This window comes from Balaenoptera borealis (genome assembly GCF_965194805.1).
Source record: "Balaenoptera borealis genome assembly, chromosome: 15".
In the NCBI taxonomy this organism is placed as follows: domain Eukaryota; kingdom Metazoa; phylum Chordata; class Mammalia; order Artiodactyla; family Balaenopteridae; genus Balaenoptera; species Balaenoptera borealis.
Window position 1 is genome coordinate 208,707 of NC_138871.1, and position 21,789 is coordinate 230,495.

At 44.3% G+C, this 21,789-nt stretch overlaps 2 protein-coding genes across 6 annotated transcripts in view; one reads left to right on the plus strand and one right to left on the minus strand.

Annotated features, from left to right (window-relative positions):
- Positions 1 to 21,789, plus strand: part of SEPTIN10 (septin 10) — a 51,822-nt gene that overhangs the window by 28,530 nt on the left and 1,503 nt on the right. For 2 of the 3 annotated variants that reach the window (XM_082357339.1, XM_082357340.1), the window contains 6 exons: positions 243 to 429; positions 4,171 to 4,332; positions 5,917 to 6,013; positions 7,127 to 7,295; positions 13,723 to 13,855; positions 19,767 to 19,954. In XM_082357339.1, coding sequence (XP_082213465.1) covers positions 243 to 429; positions 4,171 to 4,332; positions 5,917 to 6,013; positions 7,127 to 7,295; positions 13,723 to 13,855; positions 19,767 to 19,954 — 936 coding nt within the window. Of the gene's footprint in view, positions 1 to 242; positions 430 to 4,170; positions 4,333 to 5,916; positions 6,014 to 7,126; positions 7,296 to 13,722; positions 13,856 to 19,766; positions 19,955 to 20,418; positions 21,750 to 21,789 lie in introns of those variants that run through there. The other variant, XM_082357341.1, reaches the window with a different exon arrangement.
- Positions 918 to 21,789, minus strand: part of SH3RF3 (SH3 domain containing ring finger 3) — a 257,763-nt gene continuing 236,891 nt past the window's right edge. For all 3 annotated transcript variants that reach the window (XM_082357317.1, XM_082357318.1, XM_082357319.1), the window contains 2 exons: positions 1,969 to 2,068; positions 918 to 1,202 (listed from right to left, as the gene is read on the minus strand). The gene's annotated coding sequence lies outside the window, so the exon portion shown is untranslated. The remainder of the gene's footprint in view (positions 1,203 to 1,968; positions 2,069 to 21,789) is intronic.

Genomic DNA, 21,789 nt, shown 5'->3' on the forward strand with positions numbered 1-21,789 from the left:
TAGTGTACATTCAGTGTTGTTTCTATAAAATGGTTTAAAGCACAGGTTGTTCTGATGGTTTCAAAGTACTGCCTTTGTACCTGCACGTTTGCACATTGTTTTATTACTTAAGTTATCTGTTTAGCATAGATAGCAACTGTTCACTGGTGAAAATACAGATCTCAAACTTTAGATTTATGCATATACCTTATTAAGGTATCATGAATATATTGTATTAAATATTTAAATAATTGTTTTTTCAGCTACCAACCAATTGTTGACTACATCGACGCTCAGTTTGAGGCCTATCTCCAAGAAGAGCTGAAAATCAAACGCTCCCTCTTTAACTACCACGACTCTCGCATCCACGTGTGCCTCTACTTCATCTCCCCGACAGGCCACTCTCTGAAGACACTGGATCTCTTGACCATGAAGAGCCTGGACAGCAAGGTGGGTTTGGAAAAGGACCAACCATAGTGCTTCAGTTCATTTTAATAGTTCCAAGTTCATTTACTTGGAACTATTAAAATATCTTTATGCTATGTACATATGTCATAACTCTTATTCTGTGCATTTTAAAAACATTTGATAATTTTCAATTTTAGGATATTTTCCAGAGAAATGCAGTTTGGGAGATGAGATGCAAAGAAAAAGCATTAACATAAAATCTTAGTCCGTTTTTAGTGATTAAATTGCATGCCAGAATATGGGTATTCATTTTCATTTAACTATAGAATTTATTTGACACTAACTTTACTGTATGACACTATTAAGTAAGAAAAAGCTCACTGATGAAGATCAAGGTCTAAAGTCTCACCGCATATTACAGTAAATTATTTTTATTTCAACCTTATCCAGAAAACCTATTTTTGAATTTCTGAGCCAATGAGCTATGTATAAATTCAGGGAGCTGTAAAAAATAGTATCCACAAATTAACTCACTTCAGATTCTTTTTATTTGTTTAAAAGATAGTTAAAGACTACTGTCTTATAGTAAAAAAGTCTCCAGGGTTCTCCTGTGACCTCTGATGGTGTGAGGAATGCAGCTCCGCATTACCTGGCTGAGCATTTCGTGAGCTAGGACTGGGAAAGCAAAGGCATCTGGCCACTGCTGCTTTCTGTACGGAAGTCGGTGTGGAAGGCACGTGGGCCAGTGGGTGTAGCATCGGTGCAGAGACGGGCTGGCTTCTGACCAGCACTGCAGTCCCCAGGCTGTGATGGGCCTGGAGGAAGCTCATGTGAGAGTCTGTTCACCTGATCGGATGTTCTAACCATTTAGCCGGTTGTTTTCATAGTTGAGTCTGATACAGGAAACCCATCTTATTCAAGGGACGTAAACCCAAGAGCGCACAGCTCTGTCTCAGGCTGCGCTTGTCTGGTGGCGGCAGAGGTGCCTGCAGTACTCGCTCTGCCACCTAATCGCCCCTTGTTCCTGGCAGGTTTCTACCCTCCGAGCGTCCGTCTCCCTGCCTCTCAAACCAGAACCAGGAGAGTATCTACCTCGAAGGCAGGTGTGAGGGTGGACTAAATCGACAGTGTGTCTTGCTCTTACTACAGGGCTCCGCGGCTCCCTCCGCGTGGAGAGTTACCTCCTGTGCGGGTGGTGACACTTCCCCGTCCGCCAGGGCCACTGTCGTGGCTGGGCCGGCCCTCTTGGTTCTTAGGGTCCCAGGATGCACATCAGCAACAAGCATCAGGGGACTCTGAGGAGCAAGGGTTGTTCCGACGGGTCCTGAGGGTGCACAGCACACTCGAGGCCACACGGTGGGGGGGAAGTGGGGAGGGAGGGAGGGATCGTGAACCTGGGCTCAGCCTCTGTCAGGGTCTGAGGGTGAGGCATCTGGGGTTTCACAGGTTCCCCCTTTGGTGGTGACTTTAAAGCACTAGCGTGGGAATTGGGGCTGGGAAGGGAGAGGCAGGTCGCTCTAGGCTCAGCCATCTAGGCTTTCTGAAGGGGGGTCCTCCAGGCAGGGCTGCCCGGTTCCTTACCTGATGGTAGCCAGTAGCTATGTCCGCAGCTGCAGTGGGTTTATTCGAATGGATGTCTTTGAAGTAGATGCCTCAGCAAAGGTCAGTTTCAGGCCATATGCTACAATCAAAAAGCTTAACATCAGGTATGTACACTGGCCTGCTTCTGCTATTAATAGTGGAATCAATTAGAAGTTACTAACTTGGCATAATTTATTGAATATCTATGTATCAATATTATGATACCGAAATAAAGAACTTGGCATCAAATTTTTATATACTTTGACTAATTTATCTTCAAAGCTGTTTACCCACAATTGCTGAAAAGTTTATTTCATGGATAGTTGGAAAAATCTTTACCTCCTTTGGAACGTATTTAAGACCAATAAATCCAAACGTACACAGTAAATCAGTGTGAAATTGGAGAAGAAAAATACATTTAAGAATAGAAAAGGAATTATGATATTTAGTTTTCACTTTCATTCTGAAAATTACATTGATAGCTCACTCTCTTGACACACATGACTACTTAGCCTGAAGTCTTTCACTAAAAACAAATAACCCAAAAAACCTACAAACCCCTGAATTTGTGGAGATATCACTCTTTGGTGGGGACATTAATCATACAGAACTAGCGTTGCAGGTCAGTCGGTCTTCAGGACCCCGCATCTCTTCCTCTCGGGCCAGTGATAGGACTTTTAAATAATGCTGAGAAAGGGGGACTTCCCTGGTGGCGCAGTGGTTAAGAATCCACCTGCCAATGCAGGGGACACGGGTTTGATCCCTGATCCAGGAAGATCCCACCTGCCACGGAGCAACTAAGCCCGTACGCCACAACTACGGAGCCTGCGTTCTAGAGCCCTGCGAGCCACAACTGCTGAGCCCATGTGCCACAACTACTGAAGCCCGTGCGCCTAGAGCCCGTGCTCTGCAACAAGAGAAGCCACTGCAGTGAGAAGCCCGCGCACCGCAACGAAGAGCAGCCCCCGCTCAGCGCAACTAGAGAAAGCCCGCGTGCAGCAATGAAGACCCAACACAACCAAAAATAAAATAAAATAATTTAAAAAAAAATAATGCTGAGAAAGTTATTCCTTTGAGTCTTGAACGTTTTTAGTTGGTATTCGTAAAATCTCCTTCTTTCAACATCTGGGTAAGAGTCTGACAATGGGGTGCAGGTCAGATGAAGTCATTGGGAAAAGGGACCTGCTTAAATAAGAGGCAGAAGGAGGCCCTTGGCCTGTTCCGTAGGTCTGCTGAGATCAGTCATCCTGATTACTTAGTGCTTAGAGTATTAAGAAATAAAAAATTCTTAGTGAATTATGCAGCTGATTTCAGCTCACGGCTTACATTTTATTTATTTTGTGTATGATGGAATTGTCACAGACTGAGAGAAGAAAATGTGAGATTTCTAAACCTGAATTCAGACGAAAGATGAACTTTATAAGAGCTGTGCTTTATTTATGTATGTATGGATGGATGGCTGCGTGGATGGCTGCGTTGGGTCTTCATTGCTGTGCGTGGGCTTTCTCTAGTTCTGGCGAGCGGGGGCTACTCTTTGTTGCGGTGCGTGGGCTTCTCATTGCGGTGGCTTCTCTTGTTGCGGAGCATGAGTTCTTCAGTGGTTGTGGCACGTGGGCTCAGTAATTGTGGCTTGAGGGCTCTAGAGCGCAGGCTCAGTAGTTGTGGCACACGGGCTTAGTTGCTCTGTGGCATGTGGGATCTTCCCGGACCAGGGCTCGAACCCGTGTCCTCTGCATTGGCAGGCGGATTCTTAACCACTGTTGTCACCAGGGAAGTGCCAGAGCTCTGCTTTTTAAAAGCAGTTATTGTAAGGCCAGCATTTGTAGGAGTGGTTGTATGTGAGTATCTGGTAAAAATGAAGCCAGTGATGCTATGTCAGGAGTCAGCAAGCTTTTCCTGTGAAGGGCCAGGTAGTAAATACTTCAGGCTCCGCAGGTCATGGGCCTCTGATACAACTACTCACTTCTGCTATTACAGAATGAAAGTGGCCATAGGAAATATGTAATGTGTAATGAATGGGCCTAGCCGGGTTCCAGTAACTCTTTATTTATGTAACCAGGCAGTGAGTGGACTGTAGTTTGCCCGTCCTCTGATCTAGGTCAAGGAAATTTGTCAGGGACTGAGTGGTTTTGAATGCAGAAACTTCAGGATTAAAAAATAAATCCTCAATCATGAGATTTTGTTTCTCTTTATTCTTAATAGGTGAACATTATACCAGTGATTGCCAAAGCAGATGCAATTTCTAAAACTGAATTACAGAAGTTTAAGATCAAGCTCATGAGTGAATTGGTCAGCAATGGTGTTCAGATATACCAGTTCCCAACAGATGATGAAACTATTGCTAAAATCAATGCTTCAATGAATGTAAGCTCTTAATTGAATATTATTTGTTTTACATATGAAAAAAGTGATTTATAAGTAACATTGCTACTAATGTATTTTCACTTCTGTCTTCCAAAACAAGGTGAGTTTTGAAGGAGTCCAGTACAGGGAAATGTTTTATTTTCTAGAGTTGGAAAAGTATAATGAGAATATATTTTTGAGCATTTTTCTTTCCTCCCTACTTTCACCTAAATGAAGTGATACATCTGTGAGACCGGGATTCATCTTTTGTGGAACCATATTTAATTGCCTTAGAAAGATTCCTTTCTGTCCTGTCTTTAAGAACATGAGAAGACGTTACAGCCTCCCTCAGAATGCTTTAGGATCTTAAAATCTTTAAGGAGAGCTTTCTAATCTGGTATTGAAGCTCATTCTCCCTTACAGGGTCACAGGTACATATGAAATATTCACATAACTTTTTTATATTTTAATATAGAATATATTTAGTATATCTTAATTACACATAACTTAATATGATTGAGGATGACTAAGTTCTTTGTGTTACTTGAGGCTACCAAATTTCTTAAATACTTGGTTATATTTTGACGGATCATGGGTTTTGGAGTCAGACTTTACCATGTGTTCTTGTGGGAATTATTAACCTCCCTGAGACTGTTAACTTATCTATGAAATTGGGTTAATAATACCTGTCTTAAGGGTTGTGAGGATACAGCTTTGTCATTGACACAGTGACATTCAGTAGCTGTTTGTTCCATTTCTCCCCTTTTGCTTCTCTGATTTTTTCATACTTTGTTCATATTAAGATACTTTAAATATATAGAAAGCTGACTGATGTAAAGGAAGTGATATTAATTCCTGTGTGTTGTCTTTGTATCTAATTTTGGTTTTTGTGCCCACCTGGAATGAGTTTTCAAAGGGGTGCAATTAAGAGACTAAATATTGTCAATTATTAAACATAATACTGTTTACATTAGACTTTTCCCCTAAATTAATCCTCAGCTTCAGACAGGACAGTCTACTCACTGCCATTAAATCCAGCTATTGTATCTTTGTTCAAAATCTTCTCCTTACTATGCTAGTTCTTCCTATTCTGCTTGATCCGTCTCCAGTTTGGGTTGTGTCTTCCTGCCCAAAGAGACCTCTCCCTCCTCTAAATTTCTATAACATTTGTATTTAGCATTAGTTTGGGACTTAAATATTATTTTATATTAGTGTTATATATGTATATATACACTATATATATATATACTTTGGTTATATGGGGGTGTGTGTGTGTGTGTGATTTCCTCGTTATCTTTGTCTTTTAGGACCAAGATAATAATGAGGGAAATGATACCTGTGCTAGAATTGTTTTTGTATTCTTGCAGCAAAACAGGAATACGTGTGGGGCATGCTCAGTAAATAATTCTCTCTCTAGGGCCTGAAGATGACTCTGTAGAACAGTTGGCATACACGTGCACAGTTGTGAACACATGTTCACAGGGCACGTTTTAAAAGCTGAGGCACAGCAGATCATTTGGCTTTAACACATTTGTTATTTAGTAAATTTTCTCTTCTCTGTTTTTACTGGTATGAGATGTGATTGATGTCCTGTCTCCTTTCCAGGGGCACTTGCCGTTTGCTGTGGTAGGAAGTATGGATGAGGTGAAAGTTGGAAATAAGATGGTCAAAGCTCGCCAGTACCCTTGGGGCATCGTACAAGGTAAAGGAGCTAAACGAGGATGTGTGTGCTGCCTGACAGCCTGAAAGTGGCATTTAATGCGTTCTAGGAGGTGATGCTGATTTTGGGTTATGATTGGCTGTCAGAAGGGTTGGCTCTGTTCTGTTTTAGCCACGTCTGCAGAGGCCAGGCACAGCCTCCCTACTTCCTGTCTTAGATCACGTTACCAGCCCAGGTGCACCAGGACGTTCAGAAGGCGGGCAGCACTGGTCGGGTACTTTGAACAAAATTTGAGTGTAAATAGTATTGTTTAAACATAGTACGTAAACTAAGTACTAGGTAATTCTGGGACACAATAAACCACTTTGTAAATTTATATATTTTTACTCATCAAAGTATTGCCAACTATTTCCCAAACAAACCAGTCAGCCAACTAAAAATGTTTAGCATTTATCTGACTCTACGATGCGTAAGCACTTAGCACTGGCTGGGTCATTCATTCGTGATGGGGAACGGATCACCCCTGCTGGTACTGGTTTCCCAGCGCTGCTTTTTTTAAGTTGACAAATTTTGTAATTAGTGGAAAATATTGACAAAACTTAACATTTTTAATGTATAGAAAATATAAAGGTAATAATTGTACTTAAAAACTATTGGTCACAGTAACATATGTGACTCAGGATCACAAATGCGGCATTGTGTGACAAGAATTTGATGTTTACAGCAGACACAGATGGTGTTCTCGAGGGTGCAGAATTTACCACCTTGAAGTTTTAGTGAAAAAATATTACATACTCTTTTCAGGCGGTATGTGAAATGTCCTGAGGACGGTTTATAAACTGCTAACAAAATATTAGTGAAATGACTGGAGCATATGGTACAGAACAGAATGTATTTCTTTCCTATTTCCTGTTTATCCTTGGCTACTAAATTTAAGCAAACCTCTGTTAATCCATATTGCCTATAATTCGGTGTGTGTAATACAAGAATTGCTTCCTTGGTTACTTGTATGAAACAACCGTAGCTGTTAATCAGACTGATCATTTCGCTGTTTGGGTTATTTCAAATGTGTTTTCATTTACTCGTCCATTCAACAAATACTAATTATATGTCAGGATTAAAAACCGGTGTTGCTGTTTTCTGTTTTCCGGCTAGTGGAAAATGAAAACCACTGCGACTTTGTCAAGCTCCGGGAGATGCTCATTTGTACGAACATGGAGGACCTGCGAGACGAGACACACACGAGGCACTATGAGCTGTACCGGCGCCGCAAACTGGAGGAGATGGGCCTCACCGACATGGGCCCAGAGAACAAGCCGCTCAGGTGAGCAGCCAGGGAGGGAGGTGGGTGGGCCTCTCCGTCTGCCCAGGATGACGGAGAGTCCCCCACACCGTGACGTAGAGCCACCTGCTACGATTAATGCCTCTGCTTTCCATGCCGCTCTCGGAGGTCTCTGTCCTTATCCGACTCAGGGAGTTCAAGCAGAAGGGAGGACCTAGGGCAGAAGCCCAGGATTTCAGCATCTGGTGAAGTGAGTAACCAAAGGAAAAATCTCTCATTATTTGGTTTTATTTTTGTATTTATGTGAAGAAGGTGAAAGTGTATTGATTATTATTTTAAAAACCTGGACTATGAATCATATTAAGTCAGCTACAAAGCTGTTGTTTTTTATCCTGATGGAAGTTTTGGAATGACTACACTTAGGAAAATATCTTGTAAAAGAAGCATGAAAGTTCTTGTCGGGAGACAGAGATGAGACTGAAAATATTACCATAAAGTTACAGGAATCGTAACTTGCTCAGTGGTTACAGCGTGAAGCGTTGTTATAAACTTGCTTCATAATTTTATATGCTGCTACCTCCCCAAGGTGTTTGTTTTTTTTCATTAAAATATGTAAAGGTGGAACTCTGATCCTTAACACACTAAATCAGATTTGTTTTGACGTCACATTCCCAAACGATTTTGCTCAGGACCAACACTGTTCTAAATCTGTTACGGGACCAAGGGTTCCTCTGCGTTTCATTACTGACGTTCCAGCCGTTCCCTGGGGTCCGCGTCTGCACCAAACACCACAGGAGGGAGGAGCGCTGGGTCCAGCTGCCACTGCACGTGACCTTCAGGAAAGTTTAATAATAGATGAGGCTCAACTTTGAAGTTTTTCCATTCTACAGATTAATGAGTGTTTTAGCTCTGGTAGCGTAATTAATTAAGAATTCTATGTACTTCACGCTCCTCACCAATTTTGGGCATGCTGTGCTTCTAGTTACGGGCCAGTTCTGGTAAAGCGATGATTTTCTCTGCTGAAGAGAAAGCATCTAGCATTGGCTTCCCTTCGTGTTTCCCAGGAGGCTTCACTTCTCGCTCTTTCAAGTCTGTGGGTGGTGAGGGGTCCCCACGTGCCTGAAGGAGACGCGGATCCTGAGTGACAGCGGGCGGGGCAGCCTTGCGTGCTGGAGGAGAGGGATTCAGGGGCCTGGTGGATCGGTCATCAGTCACCTGTGGAGGACTCAGAAATGCAGGTTCACGGTTTCCGGGTATGGAGCCGAAGAATCGCATTTAAATGAAAATTCCCACTCAGCCCTTCAGCAGACACTTCCTGCTGGTCACTGGCTAAGTGTGCACCGTGGGTGCAGAGAGGAAGATGGTCTCGCCCTGTGTGGTGAACAGGGGCTGGGGGAGTGAGGAGGCCCGGGCAGGAGGCTGCTGTGGGCGTCCAAGTACGAGCAGACAGAGGCCTGTGCTGGCGTGGCAGTGGTGGAGGTGGTGAGAAGCGTGGTCCCCACATGGGACTGGAAGGTGACGTCAACAGGACTCTTTGATGGTCTGGATATGGATGTAAAGGAAAGAGGAATCCAGGGTGGTGGCTCCAGTTACTGTTTTCGACCTGAGAAACTGGGTGAACGGTGGTGATGTTTATGGTTATGAGCAGGACTGGGGAAGGGGTAGATTTCCTGGTGGGTAACTGAGAAGTTTGGGACATGTTACATTTAAGTTGATTATTAAATATTCAGGTGAAGACTTAGAGTAGGTTATTTCATAAATGAATCTGGAGCTTGGGGAGAAGTGAAGGCTGAGATGATACTTTGGAGTCAACAGTGAATAATACTGCATCTGGTGTTTGCAGTGCTCTAGGCTAAGTGCTGGTGAGGTAATACTGAATGAGACGATATAGTCCTGGCTGTCATGGGGTTTACATTCTCGCGGGGAGGGAGGCCAAAACCAAACAACTAATTCCACAATGAATTATGGTTGTGAAACGTGCACGAAAGGAGAGGTGGTGTATCATGGGGGGAGGGCATCTGGATTTAATCTGGAAAATTAGGGAAGACTTCCTTGAGGCACGTATTGTTCTGAGCTTTTACTACCTGGGGAAAACAGAGGAGACATACGCAGAGACCTGGAAGGCAAAGAGAGAAAGGCATCTTTAAGTCTCTGCAGGAAGATCGGAGGAGCAGAGCAGCCTGGTGGGGATGTGGTCTTTGTCCTCAGGGAGAGGCACAAACTGTGAAGCAGTGATCCCGATACCGTATTTGCATTTAAAAGATCACTCTTGGCTGCAGTGTGAGGGAGGGGTCAGAGGGTGTGCGGAGGTGCTGAGGAGCTAAGTACCAGCAGCAAGGACAGAGCTGGATGTGTCTGAGAGACATCTGGAAGCTAACATTGGAAGAACTTAGTGACTTTTCAGATACTATGAGGTAAAGGAGCAGAAGATGCCAAACGAAGACTTCTGCTGGCCTGGATCAGTAGTTTCTTCAGCTCGGCAGGTAGCTGTACCCTTCATGAGGTAGTGTCTCTGGAGGAGCACTGGCTGTTCTGTGGGGCAGGATGGAGACCGTTAGCTCAGCTGGGACCTGTTTCCTCTGAAACATCCAAGTGACAGTGTCACATAGGTACTTTGGCTGTTTATCTGGAGCTCAGAGGAGAGAGGAGAGGGCTGGGCCAAAGGGATGAACTTCAGAGTCACAGGCACTAAGAGGTGGTTAATTGAATACTGCGTATGGGTAAGATGCCTGGAGAGAGAAGTACATTTGGAAAGAAAGGTGCCTTGGAAACAGCCTTGAGTCCGCTGAATGTGTGTCATCAGGAGAAGCAGACAGAAGCGGTTGAGAAGCCTAGGGTAGAGGAAGGAGGAAACCAGCAGAGTCATGTCTCGGAAGCCAAGTGAAGAGGGTCTCAAGAAGGGAGGGAGAGGTGGCCGTGTTGAAGGTGAGGGTTTTGCTGTGGAAGTACGGCAGTGTGATACAGTCCCGTTGCTCCCTTGACCGTTCTTTGACAATAACGAGGAACACGCCATCTGAGTCAAAAAGAAGGACAGCACAGGCCAGGGCTTGCAGATTTGAAGGGAGAAAGCCAGTTTCATTCATGAACAAACCATTTCCAGCCTTCCTTCCAGGAAGGGGGATGTCCACCGGGCCCAGCTTAGGACATGTGCCCGTGTCCTGGCTGGGTGGGTGTGAGCCTGACGGCCCCCACCAGAAGGCATCCCGTGGGAAGGAGTAGCTCGCCAAAGGTAACCAGAATAATAATACAACAGGAGAGAGAGATGGTGGGCGGGCACTCAGAACAGCCGTTTTTTAGCATTTCTTCAGTTTGGGGAGCATCTGCCCACTGGACAGGTGAAGAATGGAAAACTGGGAAAGGAGGCTCTTCAGTGGAGGCCAGGTTACAGAGTGGGCAGGAGCAGTGGCTGCAGGCTGCTCGCAGAGGACAAGCAAGGAGGACGGGGCTCGAGCTCAGTGTGAGGGAGGCCCTGCCCACCTGCCCAGGAGCTGGTGGTCCTCTGATCTTCCCAGGCCTGCAGTCCTGATGAGATGGGATTCCTTGGGTCAGGCGCAGCAAAATCTCTCTCCTCTTGGTGCTTTCTCATTTGTGAATAAATTTGATAAAATTCCTGTAGTTCTTTATAGCCTGAGGTCTAGGAAGGTTTCACCAGTGTGGTTTTAAGAACTTGTATTCTGTTTTCTTAGGAATCTTCCCATTTAATTTGGGATGTGTACAACAACAGTCACTGTAATTTGGCTGGCATGTAAAATCTGTCCCTCAGTATTGTATCTGTCAATAGGAACAGTTAGTTACATGAGCCTGTTAGGCTGCGCTCTGCTCTTTAGGGCCCCGCCTTTCTCTCTGCAGCCGCACAGTGGCTCCACCTCCGTTTCACCTGAATGGCTGTGCTGAGTCATGGTTCGTGTCCCCGTGTCCCCACACCGATCTCACGCTTGTCATGAGGTCCAGGGGGTTGGCATTATGTGTACCCCTGTAGTCTTAATTAACTGATGTTTAATTATTTAAACTACATGAAACATGCTTTTATAAACCTCAAATCCCCAAGTTATTTTAGATGAACAAAACCAGTCTCGTTTGCCATCACTGAAGTGCTCTGGGCCCTAAGAGTCTGGAAGGGAGATTTGTGTGGTATTTTAGACTTTCTTAAGTGTTTGGCATAATTTTTTGTGTCATAAACTTTGTGTCTTTCTGCACTTGGTCTGTGGTGGAAGCTCATCAGGCCTGTGAGAGCTGCACCTGGAGCTCAGGGAGATCCTGAGTGAGGGGGACCCAGCGATTTTCCTGGTGGACAAGAGCAGTCAAGGATGCATTTTCTTCCTCTTTCGTTTTCAGCTCTGCCTTCAATCAGTGGTGTTTGCAACTAGGGTAGGATGCTGCATTAAATACCACGGCAGCAGAGAGCTCTTTTTCATTCTCAGATCCATGGCAGTCAACAGTGGTTGTATTAGTTTCACAGCCATTCCTCGCAGGCCCTCTCAGAGTTTCACTGCCACCTTTTGAAAGACAGTGCGGTCTCTTTCCTTACAGTCGGCTCTGTAAGCTTACGTGTCACAGTGGGCGTCTGTGTGATGGATGCAGAACACGCGGGGGCAGTGTTTCCTCTTTACCTTTTGCTGAGGCATCCCTGTAGGCGGGATTTATGCTGGTTAGGAGTACCGGCTTTGCAGCACGTCTGATCAAGCTCCAGCCCCAGCTTTGTACTTGCTAACTCTGTCCCTTTGTGCAGGTGACTTTACCTCTCCAAGTGTCGTCTTCTTACCTGAAGGACAGTGTTAGTGCTTGTTCTTCATGGCGCTGCGGGAATTAGTGAGTCCAGACCAGTCCCTGCTGGTAGCAACTATTCCGCAAGTGTTTGGTCTTTTCTCTTTGCCAGGTGGCTTGATTTTCCTCCTGAACAACTCAAGTGCTTGTGTAAGTAAATTAGTGAGAACTTTTTAAAACTTTGATTTGACAGGATTTAAATACATTATTTAAACTAAGTTTACCACTAAAGGCTATCAGTCCAGTGTAGGACCAGTGAAATGTGGGCGAAGGTGGCCTGATTGATTTAGAGGCTTCTTTAAAATAAGACCAAAACAAATACAGAAAAACAGCCTTATAAAAAGCAAAATGCCTCAAGATTAGAGGCATTTATGTGGTTATCTAGGGCATTCTGTACATTTATGAACTTTGCTCTTAAAGACAATGTGTAGGATTGTTCCTCCTTGGAATACATACTCTGAGTACCACACACTCATGCTCAGTTGTAAGTGCTATGGTGTAACATTTCTTCCTCTGTTTTTCCTTAAATTTATACAGTTCTAGCCATGAAAGATTTCTCCAGTTATAAGATTAGTAAAATTCCTGAATTTCATCACATTTTAAATCTATTTAGCTATATTTTTATAAGTAATAGAAATTTCTAACTGTGACACAGCTGGAAAGTGAATCTGTGTTCCCTGTTAAACCTTGGGGATATTCTCCAAGTGAGCTGAAAATGGAAGGGCCCTGCATTGCCGGATATAAGGTCTGTGGTTCTTCTGAAATGCCACAAGACAGACAGGCAGGCACTGGCCGCGGAGTTCCAGGACCGTCCCTGCTCTGCTTGGTTACACTGGCTCTACTTCCCTGCAGTTTCTGTCATTAGATGAACATTTATGAAGAAACCGAAACATCTGGAGGGCTCTACTGGATAGCTGGGTCTTACAGAGATGCTGAGCTGTTAGGAGAGAGAGGCAGATGGGGTGTAAATGCCAGGAAGAGGTATAAACAAAGAGCCATGGAAGTGCTTGGGAGAAACAGTGGATTCCAGCTGGGGAGACTGGAGAAGCGAGGGACAGGACTAGTGGGTAGAGGGAGAGCTGGGAAGTGGGCAGTGGCTGGAGCATGAAACGTGTGGCACGTCTTAGGAACAATGGTTAGGTTGGTACAGCTGAAACCTTAGGGGGATTGGGTCTGTTGGGCCAGACTGTGAAGTTTCTGAAGTGCTGCTATCCTGTAGATAATATAACTAATGCAGAGCAAAAAGATAAGGAGATCTCTGTTTTTGGTGGAAATATCTTAGGAGTGGCAGGAAGAACAAAATGAAAGAAAGAGGAACGAAAAGCCTAGAGCTCAGCTGGGAGATTATTCCAGTAGCGAAGGCAGAAAAGCACAAAGATCAAGTTGGGCTGAACACGGTGTCTGTAGAAATCAGAACAAGACAGGACTGAAGTGATGTCGGGGTCTCAGGCTGAGCTCCCAGAGCCTGGTGATCGGACGTGGCAATGAGGGGAGGGGAGGAATCAACAGAGGTGGAAGGAGGGATCCGTCTGGGGTGAGATGAGCACCTCTAGGAGCACTGGCAAAGCAGGGACCCGCAGATAGACCCACGCTCCCTGGAGCCACGTGTGCTGTGACGGTCACAGGGCCTAACCCGGACGTCTGAGTGTTCACAAGTTTGTGACGTCATCTTGCTAACATGAGAGTACCACAAATAACTTTTCAGTCTTCAGGAGACCTACGAAGCCAAAAGACACGAATTTTATGGTGAACGTCAGAGGAAGGAGGAAGAAATGAAGCAGTTGTTTGTGCAGCGTGTGAAGGAGAAAGAAGCCGTATTGAAAGAAGCTGAGAGAGAGGCAAGTACGCTGGTTTGCTGGGATGTGCACTTATTTGGGGTGTCCTGTTAACCTGGGGATAATTATCTCAAGAATTTGGAGATGGTTTTGAAAACTAGTTGTTCCTTAAAAAGTAGCTATTGTATTTTAACACATACTCTTTGGATGCAGGCTTCCCACAAAAAGCACAGGCTGGAAACAAAAATTGCTGCCTTTTTGAACAAGGTGTCTTCCATTAGAAGTGGTGGTTTATCGAGGACTTGTAAAGGACTAAGTTACTAAGAAGCGTTTTAAATACCTTAACCAGGAGCCAGAAGTGTTTTAGCTGTGGCTTGATAAAGCCTTTTCTGAGAGTTTTGAGTCCTTGGGATTGTTGTTTGAAGTAGGTGACTCTGAAAGCTGTTAACTAGCCTTTGAGTTTGAAGTCAGGCTTCCCGGAGGTGGGTGGTCTGGGCAGCCTGGGCGCAAAACCGTCTGCAGTGCGTTTGGTTTGCTTCTGGTTCTCCAAGGATCAATTTTAGTTTTACCTGAGTTAAGGTATTTTCTGTAGACTTTACTGCAATGGCTGCTTTTAAATAAATGGCCACATTTAAGATGAGGGTCAAAAAGGATGAACTGCAAAAAGAAATCTCTAAGAGAAGACAGAAATGTTAATACAAATGAACTTGCTGATGTAAGAGTTCCTGAGGAGTTATTTGTAAAGTAATTTAATGCTACAAATTTATTATTTTAAGTACCCTTATAGTACTTGCTATTTCAATAAACCCTGTAGTAAGTGGTTTTGTAAAATAAATAATCTATCTTGTTTATAATTTGAATTTTGATCTTTATTTTGAAAAAGTTCAAACAACGAGAAAGTGAAAGTATGGGGTACCTGTGTCCCTCCCCACACCTAGATTTAGAATGGACATTTTGCCATCTTTAGTGTGTGTGTTCCCCTGGTCGTCTGAAAGCTGGTTGTAGACATCACAACACTTTATCGCAGGCACTTCATGCATCTCTGAAGCTCAGGTGCATTTTCCTCCATAACCACAGTACCAGTACTACACCTAAGAACAGGAATAGCAATGCCACAGACTCTCCTAATCCCCAGTGCACAATCAAATTTCCCCACTCGTCCCAAGATTATCTTTTTTTTTTCCTTTCATTTTTTAAGGTCAACTCTCTCATTTTATAATTTTATTTATTTATTTATTTATGGCTGTGTTGGGTCTTCATTTCTGTGCGAGGGCTTTCTCTAGTTGTGGCAAGCGGGGGCCACTCCTCATCGCGGTGCGCGGGCCTCTCACTATCGCGGCCTCTCTTGCTGCGGAGCACAGGCTCCAGACGCGCAGGCTCAGCAGTTGTGGCTCACGGGCCCAGTTGCTCCGCGGCATGTGGGATCTTCCCAGACCAGGGCTCGAACCCGTGTCCCCTGCATTGGCAGGCAGATTCTCAACCACTGCGCCACCAGGGAAGCCCAAGATTATCTTTTATTGTTGCTTTCTGTTTGGTGATTTTTTGTTTTTGAACCAGAATTCAATCTTAGGTCTCATATTGCATTTGGGTGTTCTGTTTTGTTCACTCTCTTATTTGAAAACAGTCCCTAGTTTGGAGTTATTTTTATTTATTTATTTTAAAATATTTATTTATTTATTGGTTGTGTTGGGTCTTAGCTGCGGCACGCGGGATCTTTCGTTGCGGTGCACGGGTTCTTCCTTGTGGCGCATGCACGGGCTCCTCTCTAGTTGTGGCACGCGAGCTCAGTAGTTGTGGCATGCAGGCTTAGTTGCCCCGCGCCATGTGGGTTCTTAGTTTCCCGACCAGGGATAGAACCCGCGTCCCCTGCATTGGAAGGCCGATTTTTAACCACTGGACCACCAGGGAAGTCCCTGGAGTTATTTTTAAATACAAACATTGAGGAAGGAGTTGTGATGAGTAGGAAATAGGGTGCTGATTTTTCTTTTGATTAGTAGATGCTTCTCTTGTAAGAGTTTCTCTCTCATACATCATGGTTCTCAGTTTCTCCAGTGAGGAGAGAAGATGTAGAAGTGGTTTATAATTGAATTTTAATTTTTAAAACCCCACATAAGAATATTTTGCTTAAATGTGTATTGTTTAAAAGGAAATTGAAAATTCAGGGTGACCAAATGGTTGAAAGAAAAAGAAGTATTATTTGTCAGTAGGTGCTTCATAGATGTTTATTTTTGTGATTCAAGCGGTTTCGTGTTAAGAACATTATATTAAAACTAATGAAGTTAGGGGCTTCCCTGGTGGCGCAGTGGTTGAGAGCCTGCCTGCCGATACAGGGGACACGGGTTCGAGCCCTGGTCTGGGAGGATCCCGCATGCTGCGGAGCAACTGGGCCCGTGAGCCACAATTACTGAGCCTGCGCATCTGGAGCCTGTGCTCCGCAACAGGAGAGGCCACGACGGTGAGAGGCCCGCGCACCGCACCGCGATGAGGAGTGGCCCCCGCTCGCTGCAACTAGAGAGGGCCCTCGCGTGGAAACGAAGACCCAATGCAGCCAAAAATAAAATAATTAATTAATTAATTAATTAAAAGAAAAAAAAAAAACTAATGAAGTTAGTTTAAACCAAGTTGTCACAAGAGTTCTAAACTTTTAATTATATAGGTTTAGAAGCAGATTACTGGCCTGTTTCATTAATATTACAATAATATTAGTAAGTTCCCTCATGACCAGTTTCATCCTGCAAGGCTGGTATGTTAGAGTCAGGTCTGGTGCAGGGCGTCTGGGGGTCATCTTCACTCGCGTGAGTGATGATTAACTCAAGAGCCATCAGTTAGGACTTCCCTGGTGGCGCAGTGGTTAACAATCCACCTGCCAATGCAGGGGACACGGGTTCGAGCCCTGGTCTGGGAAGATCCCACATGCCACGGAGCAACTTAAGCCCATACGCCACAGCTACTGAGCCTGCGCTCTAGAACCCGCGAGCCACAACTACTGAGCCCGCGCTCTAGAACCCGCGAGCCACAACTACTGAGCCCGCGCTCTAGAGCCCACGAGCCACAACTACTGAAGCCCGCAGGCCTAGAGCCCGTGCTCTGCAACGAGAAGCCACCGCAATGAGAAGCCTGTGCACCGCAATGAAGAGTAGCCCCCGCTCACCGCAACTAGAGAAAGCCTGCACACAGCAACAAAGACCCAACACAGCCAAAAATTAAAAAAAAAAAAAAAAAAGAGCCATCAGTTGAAGGACCAAGGAGGGCCGTATAATTTACCGTCAGTTAAGTGCAGTTTTAGAGGGAAAGGAGGCTTTTTAGTAGTTACGCTGGACAACAGGTAGGTGTAAACCAGGTCTCTACTGGGCCAAGTGGGACATTCAAAGCTAGTTACATCAATAAGATACTGGCAGGTAACCCAAAACGTTATTTAAGTCTGTATTAGATGGCCTTGTTATTAAAATATCCTTGGCAATATGGTTGTAAACAAATACCTCTTAATTCACCTTTTGTATGAATTTGGCTGATTTTCATGTATAGTACAGAGTTAGCTGAAAATGCAGTGAACGTCAGGTAACTGGAGTAGGGAGATGCACAGGACAGATATCATGTCAGGATACTGTTTAAATGGTTCCTTTTGTGCATCTTTTGTTAACATCATTCTGGATGCACAGCCCTTCCCCACCACAAGAAAAAGTGCACTTTATATTCATTCCTCAGGTGAAGTGCATGACCAACATTAAAATGTTACTACTTCAGAATTTTATATGCAAGTCTGTTTCTTGGTTAATTGCTCACTTAGCATTTATGCCTGTCCTGTTTTTCAAAGTATTCTAGATAATTTTCAGTAAACAAGTACAGCTGCACTAGAACCTGGACGTGGGGAGTCCAGGACGAGCAGCGAGGTTTGCACTCGGTGCAGCTGAGCCGCAGCGCTGGGTGCTTGTCAGTGACACTTCCGGGTCTCCAGCCAAGTACAGAGGTCAAGGTCAGGTCAAAGACACTGACTAGTTTGGCAAGAGGAATGTTGTCTCTGGTATTCACTTTTTAAAATGGATACTTTAAAAAGGATCACTGAACAACAGCGTGTATAGTGTCCTTAGAAGCAGGTTTACAAGAGACAGCGGCGTACCACACTGGCCATAGAGGCTTCAGAGCGTCCGTGAGTAGTTTCAACAGCACAGAAGTACTTGAAACTGTGTCTGAGTTAAAGGCCTTGTAGTGAATATTGGAGCCCTTGATTGAGCACTTCCTGCAGGTGGAGCAGACTGTCACTGACGAAAGCCGTGAACTCCACAGAATGTGAATAAGTCACATTCCCCCTGCCCCCTTTCTAAGACGTTTTTCTCTTCATAGTTTTCCTGTAAGTTTTAGTCAACCTCATAAATGATATATGAAGTACTCCATAACCTTTCAGGATATTTAAGGATATAAAGTATGCACCCTCCGTTTAAGTGTCTGTCAGAGATGTATCTCTGTTCACGTAACGTAAATCTGCCCTCTGGCCTCTCTTTCCAGGCGTCACCCGCCAGCTGCCCCGCTCCTCTCCCAAATCCACGGGGTGCACGCATGCTCAGAGAGCTGCCAGTCTGTGTATTTATACCACCGATTTATTTATGTTTCTTTTTATAAAAAACATGGTTCCTTCCTTTATAAGGAACCATTTACATAAGCAAACACTAAGGAACTGATCCCTCTGGAAATGACATCCTCAGGAATAAGAGAATCTTCGGGCCTTACTTCATCTGTTTCAACCCTATTCTGTAAACTCTGCCGTCAGGGTTGCCGGCTCACTAGCCAGCCCGCTCCGTATCTGGAACATCTGATCTTTATTAGGAAGCAGCACGGCTCTCTGCTCTCTCTGCCCTCAGCCTCTGATGACTTCCTCAGTGATCATAAGCCATCTTTTCTGGAAACCAAGTCCTACTTTTTGTATAAATGTTAGGTTGCTGCCCAGAACTGAAAATACTAATTGAAAGTTTATCTAACCAGACCAGAGAATCAAAAACAAAGTTATCTTTTTGATGTAGAGTCTAGATGTTGTGCTTGTGTTCTTGGCACACAGCTGATTCGTAAGGAACCTGCTAAAGTCTCTAGATCTTTTTTCAGATACACAACAATCAAACCAGGGAATTCTCATGTTGTACTGTTACAAACTTTGGCAAAACTCATTTTAATGACTGCACTGAGTGTATTTAGCATAAGTGAATTTTAAAATGTTCTCTCTTAGAGACACAGGTGTTTTTTCCCAATTATGGTGTAAACCCAGCAAGTACAGCTGACCCTTGAACCACCTGGGTTTGAGCTGCATGGGCCCATTTATACGTGGATGTTTTTCACTCACCGAGTCCACAGGACTGCACCGTCTGTGCTTACGGAGCTGTGACACACTCGACTCTTCAACCGGCGGGGTTTGGCGTCTCCAACCCTGCAAGGTTCAAGGGTCAACTGTATTTTTATGTATAAAACTTTTATCTAAATTCAGGACTTTTTGATTTCGTTTAGATTTCAAGAAGGTGAATGACTGTGGGAAAAACATAACAGATGTTAAGGTTCTTGATTTAAATTGACACTTGCTTTCCAAACAGGTTCACCAGCGTAGTCAACAGCTATTTCACTACCACGTAGTAAATTCATTTGGAAAATAAGGGCTTTTTTTTCCCTCTTTTTGATAACTTGCTTCTGTAATTTGTCCCTCACTTTTATTAAGAATGGATTTTTGAAACTTTATTTGAAGGGGCTTTGTGGGGAAAATGTAAAGCAAAAGAAAAACTCTAAGAGGTCAAACATTTAAAAAACTGAGGTTTGTGCATGAGGCTGTTTTTATGTTTTGTTCATGCGTTTTTTGCATGGGAGCTCATTCAAAATTACAGTTAGAGCAATTCCACATGTCGCCGTGCAGACTGCGTGAGCAGGGCTGCGGTGGGGAGGTGCCGGGGCATGGGCTGCCCCAGCACGTCCTCAGCGGGAACCGCCCTTCACTTCACAGCTCCAGGCCAAGTTTGAACACCTTAAGAGAGTCCACCAAGAGGAGAAGCTGAGGCTTGAGGAGAAGAGGAGACTTCTGGAAGAAGAAATAATCGCTTTCTCTAAGAAGAAAGCTACCTCCGAGATATACCAGAACCAGCCCTTTATGACCCCAGGTGGTAACGTGAGGAAGGACAAGGACCGCAAGAAGTAAGTGCCCCCCCCACCCCCGCCCGTCTCACTGCCCCGACCTTCAGGGCGCTTCACCCTGTCTCCTTACTCCCGTCTGCTCCTGCAGCTAAAACGTCAGTTCCTTGAGAGCAGAGAGCTCGTCCCTCTTGCTGTGCTGACTGATTCCCCAGCAGCTAGAAGGGCACCTGGCACGTGTTCCGTGCTCCGTGCATCCTTGAGTGAAAGTCTGAAGTGAATGAATGAACGAAATAAAAATTTGCTACAACACGTAAGGGTCAGCGACCTGGGGACACTGGCTGCTCCAGGGCACGTCTAGTAACTGCTGACCACTCCCTCCCCCCGTTAGTTATGTCACATTTCATGCCTGACATAGGCTGTATATTGGGGAATCATAGACATAACAGTTGATAAAAAAATTCTTAGGTTTACTTTTTTAAAACAAATTCTGATAATGATTTTATGAGAATTTTTATTTTAATAAGGGAACCAGGCTATCGATTGGAACTCCTGTGCTTTGATGTCAGAGCTTGTGAAACGAGTGGTGGACGTAAAGATGCAGAGGAAGGTAGAGAGGGCCCCCGTGCATCGGGGCGGCCTTGGTAGCAGGTGGAGGATGGTCCCAAGGCTTGTAGGTCTGGGGTATGTGTTAAAGACAACGCAACCGAAGTCCTAGAAGATAAGGTTTTCTTCCTTTCTTGTTTTCACTTTACTTCTCCCACTTAAATGTCCTCATCACTTCGCCTGTTTGCTTGCTCTGTTGAGCACCCAGCCCCTCCGCGTGGGGAGCTCAGGTTCTCCCGTGCCCCAAAGGGCAGCCCTCAGGTTTACGACCACATCGTATTTCAGACTGATATTTTCAGAATATTGTAAGTCACCTTCAAAAAGGTAGGAGAACACAACATTGCCCATGATGACAGCTTTCCACTTTTGAACTATGGAGAAGTAAATCCACACGGTTTTGGGTGGATTTAATTGGCCTCTGGATTTTATGGTTTTGGGGAAGAAGGAATTCTCATGTATGATCTTTTCACATAAGCTCTTCCAGGGAGTGGATCTCTGTTTTGTCCGTTGATGTATCCACCCCCAGAGCCTAGAAAAAATGAATACACTGAATTTCAAAAGATAAACCACCCTCATTATCTGTGGGGGACTGGTTCCAGGAGGCCCCGAGGATACCAAAATCCACAGATGCTCAAGTCCCTCATATACAATGGCACAATTTTTGCAAAGAACCTATGCACATTTTCCTGCACACTTTAAATCATCTACAGATTACTTGTAACACCTGATACAATGTAAACAGAATGTAAATGCTAGGTATATAGTTGCCAGCAAGTGGCAAATTCAAGTTTTGTTTTTTGGAACTTTCTGTTATTTTTTCCCAAATATTGTATTTTCGATACTCAGTCAGTTGAATCCTCAGATGTGGAACCCTCGGATCCATAGGACCAAGTGTATAAATATAATTTATAACTTCTTTTCAGTGTGCCTCGAATTATAAAGCTAAGGGGTCTTTTACCTTATCATCTCAACTTAGTCCAGTGTTACTAGATTTGGACTCCCTGACTTTATTCCATACGCAAAAAACCATTTACAATCACCTTGTGGAAGTAAGGTATGGGCTGTTGTTTGCAAAATCAGGGCCAAGCCCATCGTTTGAGAGCTCAGAAAAATTTCCCCTCAAGAAATGTTGGTGTTTGTTTTTTCTTTTCTTTTCCAGAGTCCCATGGCTAGATATCCTATCATATCCTCGATGTACATCTGCTCTTTCTGTAAAAGCTTTGTAAAACAAGTGATTTTTATTCCTATATGGTTTTCTATTGTACCAATCAAAAGGTTTTTTTTCTCTTTCC